Source organism: Myotis myotis, unplaced genomic scaffold (assembly GCF_014108235.1).
Source record: "Myotis myotis isolate mMyoMyo1 unplaced genomic scaffold, mMyoMyo1.p scaffold_m19_p_2, whole genome shotgun sequence".
In the NCBI taxonomy this organism is placed as follows: domain Eukaryota; kingdom Metazoa; phylum Chordata; class Mammalia; order Chiroptera; family Vespertilionidae; genus Myotis; species Myotis myotis.
In genome coordinates, this window is record NW_023416324.1 from 134,126,263 (window position 1) to 134,145,238 (window position 18,976).

The window sequence follows — 18,976 nt, forward strand, 5'->3', positions numbered from 1 at the left end:
TAAAAATAACCTTTTCTTTTGCAAACCCAGTCACCCATGACACATACTAACACAATGCCTATTTCTGTACATTTAATATTTTCATGGGAACCATTTTACACATTCCATGAAGAGGGGGCTGTGTGTGTTCACTGAACATGTCACATAGCAGACTCTTATTGTTTGTTTAATAGACAGAAAAATACACAGATAACAAGCATGGGCCGCATCTCTATTATTTTTATTTAATTTCTCAGCAAAGTTGAGTTTAAAAGAAGATACTTTGTGGCACAGACATAAGACAGTGGCCCTAAATCAAGGCCAGAAAGCATGGAAGGCCTCTTCTTTGGACAATTTATCCTCCATCTCTTGTAAAGACAGGCTAACTGGTGCTGGTAGGGAGGGGCTATTGAATAGTACACAAAGGGGGTGGGGATGTAGACAGGGCCCAGAGTTGAGCTGAGTGGTTCTTCCCATTAGTCAACAAAAGGCCTCTCAGAACAAAAACTCAAACACTTCTGCATCATCTTCAATGTGACCAGCTGTGGATGAAATGCATTCCACGGGAAACACTGAAAAGGACTAGAGCGCGTGCAAGGAGATAGTGCCGAACAGCGTTTGAGGAAATAATAGGAGAGGACCTAAAGGGATGAGAGTTTTATCAGAGAAAAATGGAAGAGTATGTTCCTATGAGACAGACAAGGGCATGTTATATTACAGTGACAGTGTGAAGCTCTAATAAGTTAAAACAGACACAAGTGGTAGATCCTCAAGACTGAACTTGACGTAGAGCACAGAGACACCCAGTTGAAGATCCCTTCACATCCATATATTTTCATTGGCAAAGTGTAACATTCGCAGTCATCCCTTATCAGTCGTATCTGCAGTCACTCTCCCCACCATTCATTTCCTTATAGTTTTCCACATGCATCTGCATTCTCCATGATCTAATTTTGCCGCCTGTACCATACAAGGAGTTATAATTTCTCTGACTTCTAACACACTAGATGAGTATTTCTGTTTTCAAATTTCATGTAAATAGAAGGGCACAATATATACTTTGTATCTGGTTCCTTTTTCTGATCCTTATATTTGTGTGATTTATTCACGTTACATGTGATGTTAGTCTGTTCATTCTGTATACCATGCATAAATGTAATTTCTGTATTGATTATACTTTTCTGAGTATTTGGGTTGCTTTGAATCTGGAATTACTTAAAAAGTTGATGTTCTGAACATTGCATTTCTGTTTGCTGAATGCTTAAGGGTTAGACTGCTAGGCTTTAGCTTGCACATTCAGTCTAATCCCTCCAGAACTCAATGTTTCACAACTTATTTTCTAATGCAATCTCGTGTTACCGCACAGTGAACGTACACACTCTTCTCTGCGCTCTCCGACATCTTTCTCAAAGCCCAGGATTCTTTCTCTTATACAGCTTGGTTTTCACATCCTCACATTCTTTAGTTATTTCCTCATACTTTGCAGATGCATTAATTCCACCAATCTTACAGAGAATAATCTCAGTAATAACATACCATACCTAAACTGCATGATGTATTAAACATGCAGACAGATGCATAACAATAGGAAAGCAATCTACACACATAAATATGTGTTGAAGTAACACACAGGCACAAAGCATACATACCATCCTCATTCAGAAAGAACCCATCCTATATCCAGATTTTCCAACAACAAATCAATCATACATTATTAACTTTTAACCCTTTTTTATTTATTTATTTTTACTTTTATTCTTTTTTTATACTTTTTTAAACCCAGCTTTAACCAACAAATTATGAACTTAAACACCAAGCATATTACATTCACTATATAATACTGCTAAAAATGGGAATACTACATTTATTAGGCACAATTATGAGACATGATGATAATTTTAAACATTTAAATAATGAGCATTGGTCTTCATTAACAATGAAACAGGAACAGTGACATAATAACAATTAGAAATTAATTTCTTCAAAATTAAATATTTATCTTTTTACATATCTCTATTTATATCTCAATATAGATACATATGCATGCAGAATGCTTCTTAAAACTCGTACCATATATCCCCTATTGGTACAATTTTTGATGAGAAAATAGAGTTGATATCCATGTCTAGTTCCTACGTACTCTCCTTCAAACATGGTTCTGAGTGTTTGATGATCCATATAGATCACCAGAAAAATCACATACAAGACACCCACTCCCACTGACATCCACCAAACACACCATTTAATGTGTTTACTTATAGTTTGGAGTAAATGGAATTTAAATGGGCAAGTCTCCTTAATTTTTGTGAGAGTAATTGCCATGTGAAGTGCTGATGCTCGGCATATAATGCCTGCACAACATGTAGTCTTTTAATTAGCACAGACCCCACAAAAATGCCTCATCTCAGTGTTCTTTTTTATTCCATTGCCCAGGACCCGGCAACATTCAAGGGGATGTACCTCAGACTCAGTCATTCATCGAGGCCCCAGGCTATAATCAGGCAGCAGGAGAAAATGCATCCTCCTCTGAATATTTCACCTGTGTTTCCTCACCATCGAAGCTTCCCCGTCTCAATGAAGATGGTAAGGAATAAACAAAGGTGGGACTTGCGTTTGGTCAAGAGATGCAGCTCAGCTGCTCTGCCTACTCTCTACTTAGTTCACTTTCCCCTCAAAACCTGGAAAGGGCTCAGTCAGATGACTAGTACTAAGGATTCTGCAGAGGGACCAGTAGTGAGTGTGCCTTCCAGGACAGGGCACGGTCCCTCAGCACAAATTTCCAATATAGCAGCAGTGGGCCTGCTGTGGGTGGGGTAGTGGGCAGTGCTGACATGTCTATGGGAGTTAACTCAGAACCTTCCCCTCAATGAGCACAAACTCAGATCCTCACACACTCATACATCTGTACGCCTTCATATAAGCTACTAGTTGCGCAGTGCATGAAATTCCTGCAAATTAAAGGGGAATTAATTAGAGGAAATATTTTAATATTGCTATTTGCTCTTTCTCTATAATAGAAGTGTCAGAGATGAAAGAAAGTTAGTTAAATGTATATGAACATCTCCCTCTTGTCAGAGTCTGGGGCATGCTGCGAGACCCAGAGTCAAGTCCCCACATACCCATGCGAGCCTTGAAATCATTCAAGACCCAAACCTGGCTGACCCCACCCCCATCAAGCCCCGCACGGCAGGGGTTGCAGCCTCAGGTCCCCTGGAGCAGCCTCAGGTCCACCGACCTGGTACTCACACAGGGGGCATAGTCTCATGTCCCCTGACCTGTCCTCAACCCCAGCCTGGCTTCGAGGATGCGAGGGCATGAGGCTGCGAGGGTGTAATGACCATTTGCATATGAGCTCTTTATTATATAGAATTGCCCCATTTCTCCTTCTTTTTGTTTGTTCTCTCAAATACACAGGTCTTTATCCACCATCTATAATAGCATTACCTAGGTATACTCTTACCTTCATTTCTTCATACAATCATTTTCAAACTCACCCATGTACACACTAATTCCATAAATAATTCACACCCCCATCACACAGATAACACGTTTACATCAAACTCTAGAAGACATTCATGTCCTAAAGAAATTGAATTTTCATTTGCTGTGTCTCTAACCATATGGCACTTCAGCCACCAGCCTTTCAGACCTTCATGAGCTGAACATTCTGAGAACTCAAATACATCTTCACTAACATTCTCAGTCTCACAATCTCAGAGTGATACCCGGTACCATTCCTGCACTGCTCACATGTGCTGTCATAACACATAACAAACATGCACACACTCATTAGCCATTGCCTTTAAGCAACATCAAAAAGCATTCCCAGATATGTCCCAGAATATAATACAACTCCACAAGTACATACATATAATCCTACATCCTCATTCCCACATAGTTATAACCATGTAAATACCTCAGGTAAAACACACTAACACTCAGAATTCTGAAATATCACATACAGAGGTGCTTCACCTGCTCCCGTAAATCATGGCCATCATACCTCCTACAGCTGTCACACAAACCATTCTAATTTTTTATGTTTTAAATTTTCGTTCCTAGGAATCAAGGAGAGACCTGTACCCAAGGACCTGGTGGAAACAAAGAGTTCCTCTGACTATTCATATACCTACAGTTCTTCACTTTCAGCTAGTAATAAGGAGCCCTTTATGTCCTCAGTACATGGGACAGATCTAAGGGTCATGAAAATTTACTATACGCATGTACAAATGAAAAGGGGTGTGGCTGTCTTGTGCCAGACAGAGGAAGGATGGGAGCCTCCCTCAAAAAAGACCAAAATAGAAGAAATGACCTATATTGAAGGGGTTGATAAAAATGTCCCCCTCTCTCACATGCCTGGGAAGAATCTCCTAATTGACCCTGAGCCCAGCGTAGACAGTCGAGCCCAAGAGAAGAGGGAGAAGGCTGACTGTCCCACAAAACCTCCAAACCTGGTGGTGCATCGCAGGGTCTCATTGCGGAAGGCCCTGGAGAGCGGGTTCAGGTGCATGGCTTGCTGCCACGTATTCCCTACCTTGGAGCTCCTTCAGGAGCACGTGGAGAACGGCGTCAGGGAGGGCTTCAGCTGCCATGTGTTTCATCGAGCCATAGCTCGTATGAAATACAAAAGGCTTAAGAGGAAGAACAAGAAACTTATGAAAGCAACATTACGTTGCCAGGAGGAAAAACATTTTGACACAAAGACCAACTTGAACAACTAAACAGACTGTTTTTCAGCCCCTAAAAGAGAGGAAGGGAAGCAGGTTAGACTCCACCGAGGAGGCTTCATTCCCTTCAACAGACACAGTATCCAACCTTTTTTCCATTTCTAGCACCACCATCTCTGCGACCACACCACCCATCTGCGCAGACAGCCCCTTTAATGCTAAGACCGAGGGACCAGAAGCAGAACACACCATCCCAAACACTGCCTTACCCTCTCTCCTAGCTCTTTTATTATACCCACACATCTACCATCCGTAAACCTGCTTGATGAAAGAGTGTGGACACTACAGGATTTAATAGTACAGATTCTAGTACCCCTCCCCTGCACTGACGCCCGCATTTCCATGACATTGGTCCTTTTAAACAATTTTACATACTTTTTCTAAATCCTTCTTTAAATGAAGATATACATCTTTCCAACATCTCCCTATCATATATTCACTTGCATGATTATTTGCCTGGAAGACAGATATTATTGAGAGAAAATAAGGTATTGCAGAAATGGAATCAAAAGCAACTATAACCCACCCGTTACTTTCTGTGTACTGTGGGCACACAGGTGCATATACACTTCTTATGCATACATATCCATGGGGAAGGATGGAGCACAAAATGAGCACTTTCAAAATATTCTGATATATATATATATATATATATATATGATGTCCAAAATGTCACAGTGAGTATTTATGCTTAATAACTTTAGAGGGGTAAAAGCTACCAACTTGTGAAAAACACAATTTGCATGTTTAATTATTTGTAGGTTTTTATGCTTGTTTAACTTTACACATTTTCAAAGATCATTTTTAATTTTTGTGTTTCTACACAGGCTCAGAAACAAACAAAAAGAAAATTAAATGAGTTATTTAACATTCAAAAAACTATACAGGAGACGGGAAATTCAAATAGTTCCCATTTTACATGATGCTCTTTATAATTTGCAGCATTTATCCTTCCGAAATTATTAAAGCTTAAAACTGCACTGTGGCATTTTGCACAACTGTATATACATGTATTATCTTGAAACTGTTCAGTTTGTGCTCCATCTTTCTCTCTGCAAATGCATGTATAAGAACTGCATATGCACCTGTCTGTCTACAAGTTCAAAGGAGCTAAGATATAGATTATAGTTGCTGTTGGTTTCATCTTACTAGTATTTTTTTCTTCTTCCTTTGAAAAGAGGCTCTATTTTCTCTCAAAATATGTTGGCATGTCAGTCAGACCAGCCAAGTCATTACTTGTCTACCTGCCTTGCATCAATGGACCTAGGGGTAAACATCCATCCATGCTTGACCAATCTGTACCGATAACTTGGAAAATTAAATCAGAAGAGACGGAGATTGAGGGGTGATGGTGATGGTGGTGGTGAGTTATCCTTTGTCTGCAACTCCAATTAAGGTTTTTCCACCGCTAGACTTGCTTCAATTCCTCTCTTTTGAAAGACCAGGCTGTTTTAAAATTCCTCTATTTTGAAAGACCAGGCTGTTTTAACCTGCCACTAAGCCTTCACACTAACTTTTCAATAAGTTCTTGACTTTTTTCCTCAATTAGCCTAAGCCCTTTACTATTGTTTGTGGCCTAATGCTCCTTAATTGATGCAAATTAGCTTCAATATGATCATTCTTCCATTGTAATAGTTGAAATTATATAACTGAGAAAGGGTAACGCATTATATTTTACTGATTTATATTGAATAAATAAGAGATATGCATATAGTCAGTATGTATACTTGACTAATTAGAAAGTACATTAAGTAGACATAGTACCCAATCTTGCATGCATTTCTACCACCATCATCTCTAAACAATACCAGCAATATTAGCAGATAATTCCTTTTAATACCATTTTCCACTTTTCTGCGGGAGAAGAAAGCAGACAAGACCATCCCAGATACTGCCTTACACACTATCCAACTTTATTACACCTCCCACATAGACCAGCCATAAATTCAGGCTTAATGCAGAGTTTTGCATTGAGAATTCTGTGTGCAGAATTCCGCATACACAATTCTAATAATACAGATTGTAATACCCCTCCCCTGCATTCACTCCTCACATTTCTATGAAAGTGGTCTTTGTTAAGATAGAATGTATTAGAGCATAGCATGCAATTGCAAAGTAATATGTATTTATCTGTTTCACTAAGAATATTGTTAAATGGAAAAAGGGAATAAAATTTCTTACATGGTACCAGTTCTTTTTTTGGAATTTACTATTTATTCTTATTATCTATCTGATAGCAAATCCTATCTAATAATAGACAAACATGGTAATTAACCGTTCCTCCAACATGCTTCCCATTGGCTAATCAGGGCGATATGCAAATTAACTGCCAACCAAGATGGCAGCAGGCAGCCAGGCAGCTGAAGCGAACAGAGGGTTTGCTTGCTCCAGTGATGGAGGAAGCCAAGGTTCCCCGCCTGCTGCTGCCCAGCTCTGAGCTGCACCCTTAGCAACCATGTTGCAATTATAGAAGCTAAACAATCCCCAGAAACCTGCTTTCAGCCAGCCGGGCCTCAGAGCTGGAGTTGCAACAGTGTTTCAATTATAGAAGCTAAACAAAGCCCAGATACCTGCTTTCAGCAGCTGAGGTCTCAGATCTCGAGCCAAGCCTCAGAGCTAAAGCTGGCTCTCAGCTCCAGTGACAGCCATAGAAGGTAAGTAAATCCCAGAATAAAAAAAGAAAAAAAGAATAAAAGGAGAGGTTGGGAGTTTCAGTCACCCGCTAGCCTGAAAACGGCCCTCAGCCCCTCACCCAGACTGGCCAGGCACCTCACTGGGGACTCCCACGCTGAAGGGGTTGTGACCAACTGCAAACAGCCATCATCTCCTCATCCAGGCTGGCCAGGCACCCCAGTGGGGACCCCCACCCTGAAGTGGGTGTGACCAGCTGCAAACAGCCATCATACCCTCATTCAGGCTGGGCAGGCACCTAAGCGGGACCCCCACCCTAATCCGGGACACCCTTTCGGGCAAACCAGCTGGCCCCCACCCGTTCAACAGGACTCTATCCTATATAGTAAAAGGGTAATATACAAACTGACCCTAACAGGAGAAGGAATGGGAATGACTGGTCACTATGATGCACACTGACCACCAGGGGGCAGACGCTCAATGCAGGAGCTGCCCTCTGGTGGTCCGGGCACTCTCACATGGGAGGAGCTCTGCTCAGCCACAAGCCAGGCTGATGGCTGCCAGTGCAGCAGTGGTGGTGGGAGCCTCTCCTGCCTCCTCAGCAGCACTAAGGATGTCCAACTGCAGTTTCGGCCTGCTCCCCACTGGCAAGTGGACATCCCCCGAGGGCTGCCGAGCTGCCAGAGGGATGTCTTATTGCCATCTTAGGCCCAATCCCCCGGGGAGCAGGCCGAAGCCAGCAGGTGGTCATTCCCTGAGGGGTCGCAGACTGTGAGAGGGCACAGGCCGGGCTGAGGGACCCTCCCTTCCCCCCCCACCCCCGAGTGCACAAATTTTTGTGCACCAGGCCTCCTCTAGTATTTATAATATGTGTATATATTAAGTTTTTTATTTGTGTAAAAAATGCATATATATATATATATATATATTCTTTTGAGATTCAAAATCCTCCATAAGCTTGTCTTCATTTTCTTCCTCATTGCAGTATACCTAACATTAATTATACTCCAAAATACTTTTTTTTAAAGTCTAGTATTTTCTACAGCAGCTACCAGAGAGTGATTAAAGTATCTAAAATTATGTTTTATGTAGTAAAGGTAGTTTTAATTTTCTACAAGTAGAAAATTGAGCCCCTTCAAACCATTCTCCCATATTACTGTGTTGTGCCTTTCTTTTAAATTCATAGTAATTTTTATATTGTATGATTTTTATTTATTCTCAGCATAGCAGCATTTTGGAGGTGTTTTCTTACAGAAAGAATGACTTAGAGTTTGCTATTTTTCATTCCTAAAATTCAAAGGATTCATCAATGATAAAAAGAAATGAGTTATGTTTTAGTAATTTTTATTATTTTTTTTGGATTTATTGAGGTGACATCTATTTATATAGAAGCTTAAGTGACTGGCTGACTGACCGGCCAGTAGCCATGAAGTTCAATGACCACTAGGGGGCAGACACTCAACACACAGGCATGGGAACATGGAACAGACTGATGAATCTCAGAGGGAATTGGGGAGGATGGGAAGAGATTAACTAAAGATCTTATATGCATACTAGAGGCCCGGTGCACACCGGTGGGGTTCCTCAACCTGGCCTGTAGAGATCAGGCTGAAACTGGCTCTCAGACATCCCCCAAGGGGTCCCGAATTGTGAGAGGGTGCAGGTCAGGCCAAGAGACCCCACCAGTGCACGAATCTGTGCACTGGGCCTGTAGTTGGTTAATAAAATCATACAAGTTTAAAGTGTAAAGCACAGTGAAACAACATCTACACAGTGCAGTATGCACTCATTGCCCAAAGTACCATACTATTGTCTGTGTCTATACACTAGATCCGTGGTTGGCAAATTACGGCTTGCGAGCCACATGCGGCTCTTTGGACCCTTGAGTGTGGCTCTTCCACAAAATACCATGTGTGGGCGCGCATGTACAGTGCGATTGAAACTTGGTGGCCCATGTGCAGAAGTTGGTATTTTGTGGAAGAGCCAGTATTTTGTGGAAGAACCACACTTAAGGGGCCAAAGAGCCACACGTGGTTCACGAGCCGTGGTTTGCCGAGCCACAGTTTGCCGACCTCTGCACTAGGTGTACCGGTTAATAAGGGTATATTTTGTAATCAAGAAAGACATGCTAATTTCAAGTGAAACATCAAAAGTGCTTTATTCAAAGTAATGTCCATCACTAGCTACACATCGCCCCCATATTTCAGGTAATTTGTAGATACCCTCACAATAGAACTTTTCTTGTTTTGAAGCAAACCATTCAGAGACTCAATTTTCCACTTCTTCATATGTTTTGAAGTGCTGCTCAAAAAGTGTGTGTGCCATCGATCAGAACAAGTGGCAATCTGAAGGAGCAAGGTCTGGTGAATATGGCAGGTGGGTTAATACTTCCCAGGCAAGATCTTTTAACGTGTCTTTAACTGGTTTTAAAGTGTGTGACGGTGCATTATCATGAAGCAAAATTACTTTGCTGTGTCTTCTGGCCCATTCTGGTCATTTCATGATCAAAGTGTGGTTCAAATTGATTATTTGTTGTGGGTAGCGATCGGTATCAATGGTTTCACCTGGTTTTAGAAGCTCATAATACACCACACCTTCCTGATCCCACCAAACACAGAGCATTGTCTTCTTTCCTTTCCGAAGCAATTTGGCCTTGAGGTCGATGTTGATGGTTGACCTCGATCAACCCATGATTTTGTGCATTTGGGATTTTCAAAATTAATCCACTTTTCATCGCCAGTCACAATTCGATGCAAAAAAAAGACTTTCTTTTGTGCCGTTGAAGCAACATTTTACTGATGACATTTCAGTTTCTCATTTGTCTTTGGTTCAGTTAATGTGGCACCCGTTTTCCTTTCTTTAAAATCTTTCCTATTGCTTGTAAATGATCGGAAATTGTTTGCTGAGTAACGTTTAATCTTTCTGCAAGTTGTTTTTGAGTTTGATACTCAGCTTTATCCAATAATACTTGTAATTGTTGGTCTTAACACTTTTTCAGTTGACCTAGAAGTTCTTTGTCTTTTACATAGAAATCGTCACTGTTAAAGTATTTAAACCAGCATTTACCATAAGCTTCATGAAGTATATGATAACTTTTTTTTTCAAAATAAATGAATTAAAACTTCCTGCAAATGCTCTTTTTTGGCACAAAATTCAACATTTTTAAACATACAAATATCTATAATGTTAACACCATCAGCAAATTTGACATATGACGTTTTGAAGCTTGCTGTCAATACAACAAAATAGCATGCATATCAAATCACATATATATCAACATATGTGTAACTACATCTATTGAAAAAAATCTGCATTATTTACTGGTACACCTAGTATATATTTGCTTAATCAGTTCACCTCCTTTTTTACACAATCCCCTTACCACCCTCCCCACTGACAGCTGTCAGTGTATTCTATGTTATGTATTCTTCTGTTCTTTTTTGTTTGTTAAATTATTTTGTAGATTAGATTCCACGTATAAGGGAGATCATATAGCACTGTCTTTTTCTGATGGACTTTTTTCACTTAGCATAATGTCCAGATCCATCCATATTGTCACAAAAGATTTTCTTCGTTTATATGACTGAGTGGTATTTCATTATGTAAATGTAAAACATATTTTAAAATTTATTTTTTATTTTTAAAAATCTTTATTGTTGAAAGTTATTGAATAAGTCCCCTTTTCTTCCCATTGACCCCTTCTAACCTGCCCGCGCCCCCTACCTGAGGCTTTCACCACACTATTGTCTGTGTCCATGGGTTATGAATATGTGCACACAAGTTCTTTGGTTGATTTCTTCCCACAGACACACCCACCCCTGCCTTCCCTCTAAAATTCCACAGTCTGTTCCATGCTTCTGTGTCTCTGGATCTATTTTATTCATCAGTTTATTTTGTTCATTAGATTCCACATATGAGATCATGCAATACTTTTCTTTCTCTGACTGGCTTATTTTGCTTAGCAAAATATTCTCCTGGTCCCTCCACGCTTTCTCAAAGGCTAACAGATGCTTCATTTTTACTGCTTTCTAGTATTCCATGGTATAAATGTACAACAGCTTTTTTATGCACTCATCTATTCATGGGCACTTGGGCTATTTCCAGATCTTAGCTATTGTAAATTGTGCTTCTATTAACATAGGGGGGCAGATATTCTTCATGATTGGTGTTTCAGATTTCTTAGTATATATTTTTAGAAGTGAGATCACTGGACCAAATGGCAGTTTCATTTTAAACTTTTTGAGAAAATTTCATAAATGCTTAACATAGTGACTGCACCAGTCTGCATTCCCACCAGCAGTGTACTAGGGTCCCCTTTTCTCCACATCCTCACCAAGACGTCATTTGTTGATTTGTTGATGGTAGCCATTCTAACACCTGTGAGGTGATAACTCATTGTCATTTTAATTTGTATCTCTCTGATGATTAGTGACTTTGAGCATTTTTTTTCATGTGTCCCTTGGCCATTTGTATGTCCTCTTTGGAGAAATATCTATTTAAGTCCTTTGAACATTTTTTTTAATTGGATTGTTTTCCTTTCGTTAAGTTGTATGAGTTCCTTATATATTTTGTATATTAACCTTTTACTTTATGTATTATTGTCAAATATGTTCTCCCATAGAATTGGCTTTCTTTTCTTTTTGTAGATGGTTTTTTTGCTGTGCAGAAGCTTTTATTTTTATGTAATGCATTTGTTTGTTTTCTCCTTGGTTTTCTTCCACCCAAGAGATGTATCTGTAAAGATATTGCTGAAAGAGATGTCTAAGCTTTTGCTACCTATGATTTCTTCTAGGATTTTTATAGTTTCAGAACTTACATTTAAGTATTTTATCCATTTTGAGTTTATACTTGTATGTGGTGTAAGTTGGGGTTTTAGTTTAATTTCTTTTGCATGTATCTCTTCAATTTTCCATGCACCATTTATTTATTAGCTAGAGGCCTGGTGCACAAAATTCATGCATGGGAGGAGGGTGGTTTCCCCAGCCCGGCCTGGGTCCTCTTACAATCCGTGTCCCCAGGGAGGATGTCAGGCATAAACTGGCAGTCGGACATCCCTCTCGCAATCTGGGATGCTGCATGCACCAGTGACCATACTTTTCATACAGGTGAAAGGCAGTTTGCTGTTGTATGGGCAGCTACATGTTTTTGCCCTGATTTTAAAAAGTAGTACATAACATGATGATCTTTCTGATGCAGTAGTACCATTTTCCCATCTTACGGGTGGAAAAACTGAAGCAGAGAGAAGTTAAGTAATTGGCTTTGTCACACAGTTGTAAGTGTCAGAATCAGGGCTGACCACAAAATGTGCAAGCCAGAGTCCATGCATGTCATCGGTGCATCGTCCTGTTTTTTCAGTGTTAGAGTAGCCTTGCCAGGTTTTAATTTTTAAATCTAAGAGACTGTTCCAATATATAAGGTAGGGTCTCTAGGCCTGGCTTGTGATCAGGGCCATCTTTGAGGTGACTGGAGGCCGGGATGATCAGGGGGGGCCCCGCTGGCACCCGCCTTGTCTGGCAGCTTGGTGCTGCCCACTGGCCGGCCCCACCTCCTGATCACTGCTGCCAGTCGCCTCCCTCTTGGGGACAGCTCCTGTGTTGAACATCTGCCCCCTGGTAGTCATAGCAACTGGTCATTCTGCCATTTGGATGATTTGCATATAGGGTTTTATTATACAGAATTTATTTTTATTTGTTTATTGTTTAAAGTATTACATGTCTCCTTTTCCCCTTGATTATCCCTCCAGCCATTCCCACCCCTGAGGACAAGTCTCAATACCACAGTATCTGTGTCCATTGGTCATGCTAATATGCATGCACACAAGTTCTTTGGTTGATCTTTAACTGTCCCCTCCCCTGCCATCTCCCCAAAGTTGAATGGTCTGCTCAGTGCCACCTGTCTCTTGATTCATTTTTGTTCATCCATCAGTTTATGTTGATCATTATATCCTGCATATGAGTGAGATCACGTGATATTTATCTTTCTCTGATTGGCTTATTTCGCTTAGCATAATGCTCTCCAGTTCCATCTATGCTATTGCAAATGGTAAAATTTCCTTCTTTTTTATAGCAGCACTAGAGGCCTGGTGCACAAAATTTGTGCACTGGGGAGGGGTGTCCCTAAGCCCAGCCTGCACCCTCTCCAATCTGGGACATCCCACTCACAACCTGGGACTGCTGGCTCCTAACTGCTTGCCTGCCTGCCTGCCTGATTGCCCCTAACCACTTCTGCCTGCCAGCCTGAGCACTCCCTAACCTCTCCCCTGCTGGCCTGATTAACACCTAACTGCTCCCCTGCCAGCCTGATCTCGCCTCAAACTGCCCTCCCCTGCCAGCCTGATCTCACTCCCAATTGCCTTCCCTTGCTGACCTGGTCATCCCCAACTTCCCTCCCCTGCTAGCCTTATCCCCCCCAACTGCCCTCCTCTGCTGGCCTGATCTCGCCCCCAACTGCCCCCCCCCCCCCCCGCAAGCCTGGTCCCTCCCAACTGCCCTCCTCTGCCGGCCAATTTGATTCTGATTGGTCGGTTTCTATACCAGTCAGCATCTCTGGGCCTATCAATAGGTCCTGATCAGATAGGCAACCTGATCAGCAGTCCTGGTGGAGTCCTGGAGAGAAATGGAGTCGCAGCTGCTGACCAAGCAGGGAGCGAAAGAGAGAGGCAAGTGCTGTTCAACAGCTGCCACAGAGGCTACAGATCAGACCCTGCTTCTCTCTTTAAGCCTCTCTCTGGGCCTGATTCACAGCCCCCTCAGCAGTCTGCTGGGTCACCATGCCTGCAGCCAGATCAGACAGCGCTGGGTCGCCATGTTAATTCAACACTGACTGCAGGACTGACTTCAGGTTGGTCTAGCCTCCTGGAAGTAGTGGAAGTGATTGACCCAGCGTTTTTATATATTAGGACTAGAGGCCCAATGCACAAAAATTTGTGCACTCAGGGGGGTGGGGGGGTCCCTCAGCTCGGCCTGTGCCCTCTCACAGTCTAGAACCTCTCGGGAGAAAACGACCTGCTGGCGTAGGCCTGCTCCCGGGTGGCAGAGGGCAGGCCCAATCCCTAGGTGAGGCCCCTGGTCGGGCTCAGAGCAGGGCTGATTGGGGAGTTGGGGCACCACCCCCTGTCATGAACAGAGCAGGGCGGATTGGGAGGTTGCAATGCCACACTCAGTCATGCTCAGGGTAGGGCCAATTGGGAAGTTGGGGCACCGCCCCCTGTCACACTCAAGGCAGGGTCGATGGGGAGGTTGCGGCGCCACCCCGTCACACACAGAGCAGAGCCAATCAGGGGGGTTGGGGCTCTTTACCCTGTCATGCACAGAGCAGGGCCAATCAGGGGGTTGGGGAGCTCCCCCGGTCACTCACAGAGTAGGGCCGATAAGGTAGTTGGGGCACCGCCCCCTGTCACACACACAGCAGGGCAGATCAGGGGGTTGGGACGCTGCCCTCTATCACCCACAGAGCAGGGCCTATAAGGGGTTTGGGACGCCGCCACTGTCACACTCAGGGCAGGGCCGATGGGGAAGTTATGGCTCTACCCCATCACACACAGAGCAGAGCCCGTGGCGGGGGCGGGGGGGGGGGTTGGGGAGTTGCCCTCTATCACCCACAGAGCAGGGCCGATCAGGGGGTTGGAGGGCTGCCACTCTCACACACAGAGCAGGGCCCGTAGAAGGGGTGGGGGTGGGGCGTCGCACCCTGTCACACACAGAGCAGGGCCGATCAGGGGGTTGGAGCGCCGCCCCCTGTCACACATGGAGCAGGGCCCCTAGGGGGGGTTTGGGGAGCTGCACCCTGTCACACACAGAGCAGGGCCGATCAGGGGGTTAGGGTGCCACATGCTGTCACACACAGAGCCACAGGGTGATCAGGGGGTTCGGGAACTCCCCCCTATCAGGCACAGAGCAGGGCTGATCGGGGGTTGGGGCGCCTTCCCCTGTCATGAACAGAGCAGGGCAGATAGGGAGGTTGTGGCCCCGCCCCCTGTCAGACACAGAGGCCCAGGGCTATCAGGGGGTTTGGGTGCTGCCTCCTGTCATGCTGATCCCGGTACCAGGAGGCCTCTCGGCTCCGCTGATCCTGGTATTGGGAGGCATATTACACTTTTACTATGCAGGATAGAGGCCTGGTGCATGGGTGGGGGCCAGCTGGTTTGCCCTGAAGGGTGTCCTGGATCAGGGTGGGGGGTCCCCACTGGGGTGCCTGTCCAGTCTGGGTGAGGGGATGATGGCTGTTTGCAGCTGGTCACACACCCTTCAGGGTGGGGGTCCCAACTGGGGTGCCTGTCCAGTCTGGGTGAGGGGATGATGGCTGTTTGCAGCTGGTCACACACACCTTCAGGGTGGGGGTCCCAACTGGGGTGCCTGTCCAGTCTGGGTGAGGGGATGATGGCTGTTTGCAGCTAGCTGGTCACACACCCTTCAGGGTGGGGGTCCCCACTGGGGTGCCTGGCCAGTCTGGGTGAGAGGCTGAGGGCTATTTTCAGGCTGACAGGTGACTGAAGCTCCCAACTGCTCCTTTTTTTCTTTTTTTCTTTTTTATTCTGGGCCAGCTTTAGCTCTGACTCCAGCTCTGAGTCCTCTGCTGCTGAAAGCATGTATCTGGTTTGTGTTCTATAATCGAAACACTGTATCAACTCCAGATCTGAAATCCCAGCGGGCTGAAAGCAAGTTTCTGGGGTTTTGTTTAGCTTCTATTTTTGTAACTATGTTTCAAACTGCAAGCTCAGAGGCCGGCAAGGCTGGTGGGGAACGTTGGTTTCCACCGTCACTGAAGCAAGCAAGCCCCATGTTAGTTTCAAGCTGCCTGGCTGCAGGCCGCCATCTTGGCTGGCAGTTAATTTGCATATTGCCTGATTAGCCAATGGGAAGGGTAGCGGACATATGCTAATTACCATGTGTCTCTGTTATTAGATAGGATAGCATTCCATTATGTAGATGTACCACAGGTACAGCCCAATCAATCTTTTTATAGCAAGTCTAGATGTGATATTGACTACGACCTTCCTTTTCCTAATAAGTACTTTCATAAATTTAGACAGATAGATGTAGGGTGTCACAATCACCTTTGTTTTCTTCCTGTTCTTTGCTCAGCAGTTACTAAGGATACCTTCTAATTTCTTGCCATCATTCATCTCATCTGTATCCAGTGAGTCAGTTACTATGTACTAGTATAGTAACTTGTGTCTGTATCCCATGCTATGTCAATTAGCTTGCCTTTTCTTCCACATGTTTAGAAGCGATATTCTGTATCTACAACGCAAGGCTTTTCATTTTACCTTCCTTTAATATATTGTACCTATTCTAATCTTTCTGAAACTTGGGGAAGATAAGTAATCTTTGGGCTTTGCTCCATTTGGCACCCACATTGTAGAGAGCATGGTAAATTGTACAAACTGAAAAATTCATTGAATGAAAAAGAATCAAATAAAATATGCCTTATCAAATATACAAAAATATATAAATAACTATCTTCAAATATTTACACATGACAGTGATCACTGGAATATAATTATTTTACACCAATTATTTCATAGATAGCTAAAGAGAAAGTAGATATACTTTTCTGATTATCTATATATAGTTACTTAATTTAATGTATTACACTACAAATTGAAAACAACATGGTTTATGAACTTACAGTATTTCAGGGGAATAATAATTTAAAATTCCTTTAATGGACTAATCTAATCACACTTATAACATTGCTTTCTGCAGAAGAAAATAATACAGAGAGTTAAAACTGAGGCAAAACCAAAAAGGTCTTCCCATTTTTCTTCTATCTTCATTATTTTTGTGGGGAATATCTAGCTCATGGGAAATAGTTTCTATTGCCTAACAAAAGCCAACCCTTTCTTCTACACTTTTCCTCAAGAGAAAACAGAAGTCTCTATGGGAAATCATTTATGCACATGAAAAGCATAAATGTTTAAGAATCTATAATAAAATTCATGTATAAATAAATATATGTGAATATCTGATTATATCTAAACATTTTTCAAAATAATTATGACTCACTTTAAATACTAATTTCAGGTGATGACATTTTTACAAACATATTGTCAAGTTACATTTCAGGCATATACTACCATTATTGTTAGGTAGGGCAAGGGTCTTAAAGACTGGGCCATTCTTATTAAATGCTAATCTTGCTAAATATTAAAACTTAGCACAGTATTTTGCAGACCGGCTGTAAATAGGATGAGCTTCACAACAGCTTAGCTGAATAAATGTAGCCAACCACAAAGAAGAATAAATGTGTAATTGACCAAATAGTGTCTCTAAGCAATGCCAAGCATCCCTTCAGGGAGACAGTTCTGGGGATCAATCTCCTGTCTCCTTTACTTGCTGCAAGTAAATAAAACTACTGTGTGACAACCATGTCTTGCTTTTGAATGAAGCACTGCAAGGGATAAAACCCTTTGAGTTTGACAACATTATGTCCCCAAAAATTATTTTTTAAAAATTTTATTGCAGTCTATTGCTAGAAATGACCTAAATCCATACATGTACTTATGAATATAAATTAGCTTTATAGTTTACAGTAAGGCTACTTCTTATTAGGGATAAATGTTTTTCCCAAAATATACTAATCTGAAGTAATTTTGAACCAATACTGTAAGATAATGCATGGAAAATTATAAATAAAATCTTAATTGCCAACAATAAAAGAACTTCATTATTCTGGTTTTACTTTTATCATACTGTTGAGTATATGAGCATGTCTAATTAAAAAGATATTTTAAATTAAAGATAAAGTTTTATTTAAAATTTTTGGCAACAGTTAAGTGGGCTCTTATAAAGTTTCTTTTTGTTAGAAGAATCAATTTGTGCCACAAAAGATACAAAATGTATACACAGGGATATGTACTTGTTTTCAAGGTTGTAAATAACTGTATTTTAAAGTGCTCATTGAGATGTTTTGATATTCCATGTAAACCTTTCAGAATCCCAGCTTCCTGAGATCATTGTGGAAATATAGAAATATCTAGTACAAGGTATAAATTTATTTTTCTATTTCTTGGTTAAAGTTTATGGCACAATTAAAAAAAAAAACCTTAAACAAATATGTCAAAACCGGCCCGAACCAATATGCTCAATTAATATTTGACAAAGGAGTCAAGAACATACAATGGAGCCAAATAGTCTCTTCAATAAATGGTGTTGGGAAAATTGGACAGATATATGCAAGAAAATGAAACTGGACCACCAACTTACATCATACACAAAAATAAAATCAAAATGGATAAAGGACTTAAATGTACAACAGGAAACCATAAAAATTCTAGAAGAATCCAAAGGCAACAAAATCTCAGACATATGCCAAAGCAATTTCTTCACCGATACAGCTCCTAGGGCACTTGAAACTAAAGAGAAAATGAACAAATGGGACTACATCAAAATAAAAAGCTTCTGCACAGCAAAAGAAACCAGCAACAAAACGAGAAAACCCACTGTGTGGGAAAACATATTTGCCAATGTCATATCTGATAAGGGCCTAATCTCCAAAATTTATAGGGAACTCATGCAATTTAACAAAAGGAAGATAAAGAATCCAATCAAAAAAGGGCAAAGGATCTAAATAGACACCTTTCAAAAGAGGACATTCAGAAAGCCAAGAGACATATGAAAACATGCTCAAAGTCACTA

General features: G+C 41.9%; 1 protein-coding gene across 1 annotated transcript in view; it reads left to right on the forward strand.

The window, feature by feature from the left end:
* LOC118675682 (protein FAM170A-like) overlaps window positions 1–4,700 on the forward strand; it is a 63,908-nt gene extending 59,208 nt beyond the window's left edge. The window contains exons 3-4 of the mRNA XM_036348511.1: window positions 2,413–2,562; window positions 4,042–4,700. Of these exons, the coding sequence (XP_036204404.1) occupies window positions 2,413–2,562; window positions 4,042–4,700 (809 nt within the window). The remainder of the gene's footprint in view (window positions 1–2,412; window positions 2,563–4,041) is intronic.
* The last annotated feature ends 14,276 nt before the right edge of the window (window positions 4,701–18,976 follow it).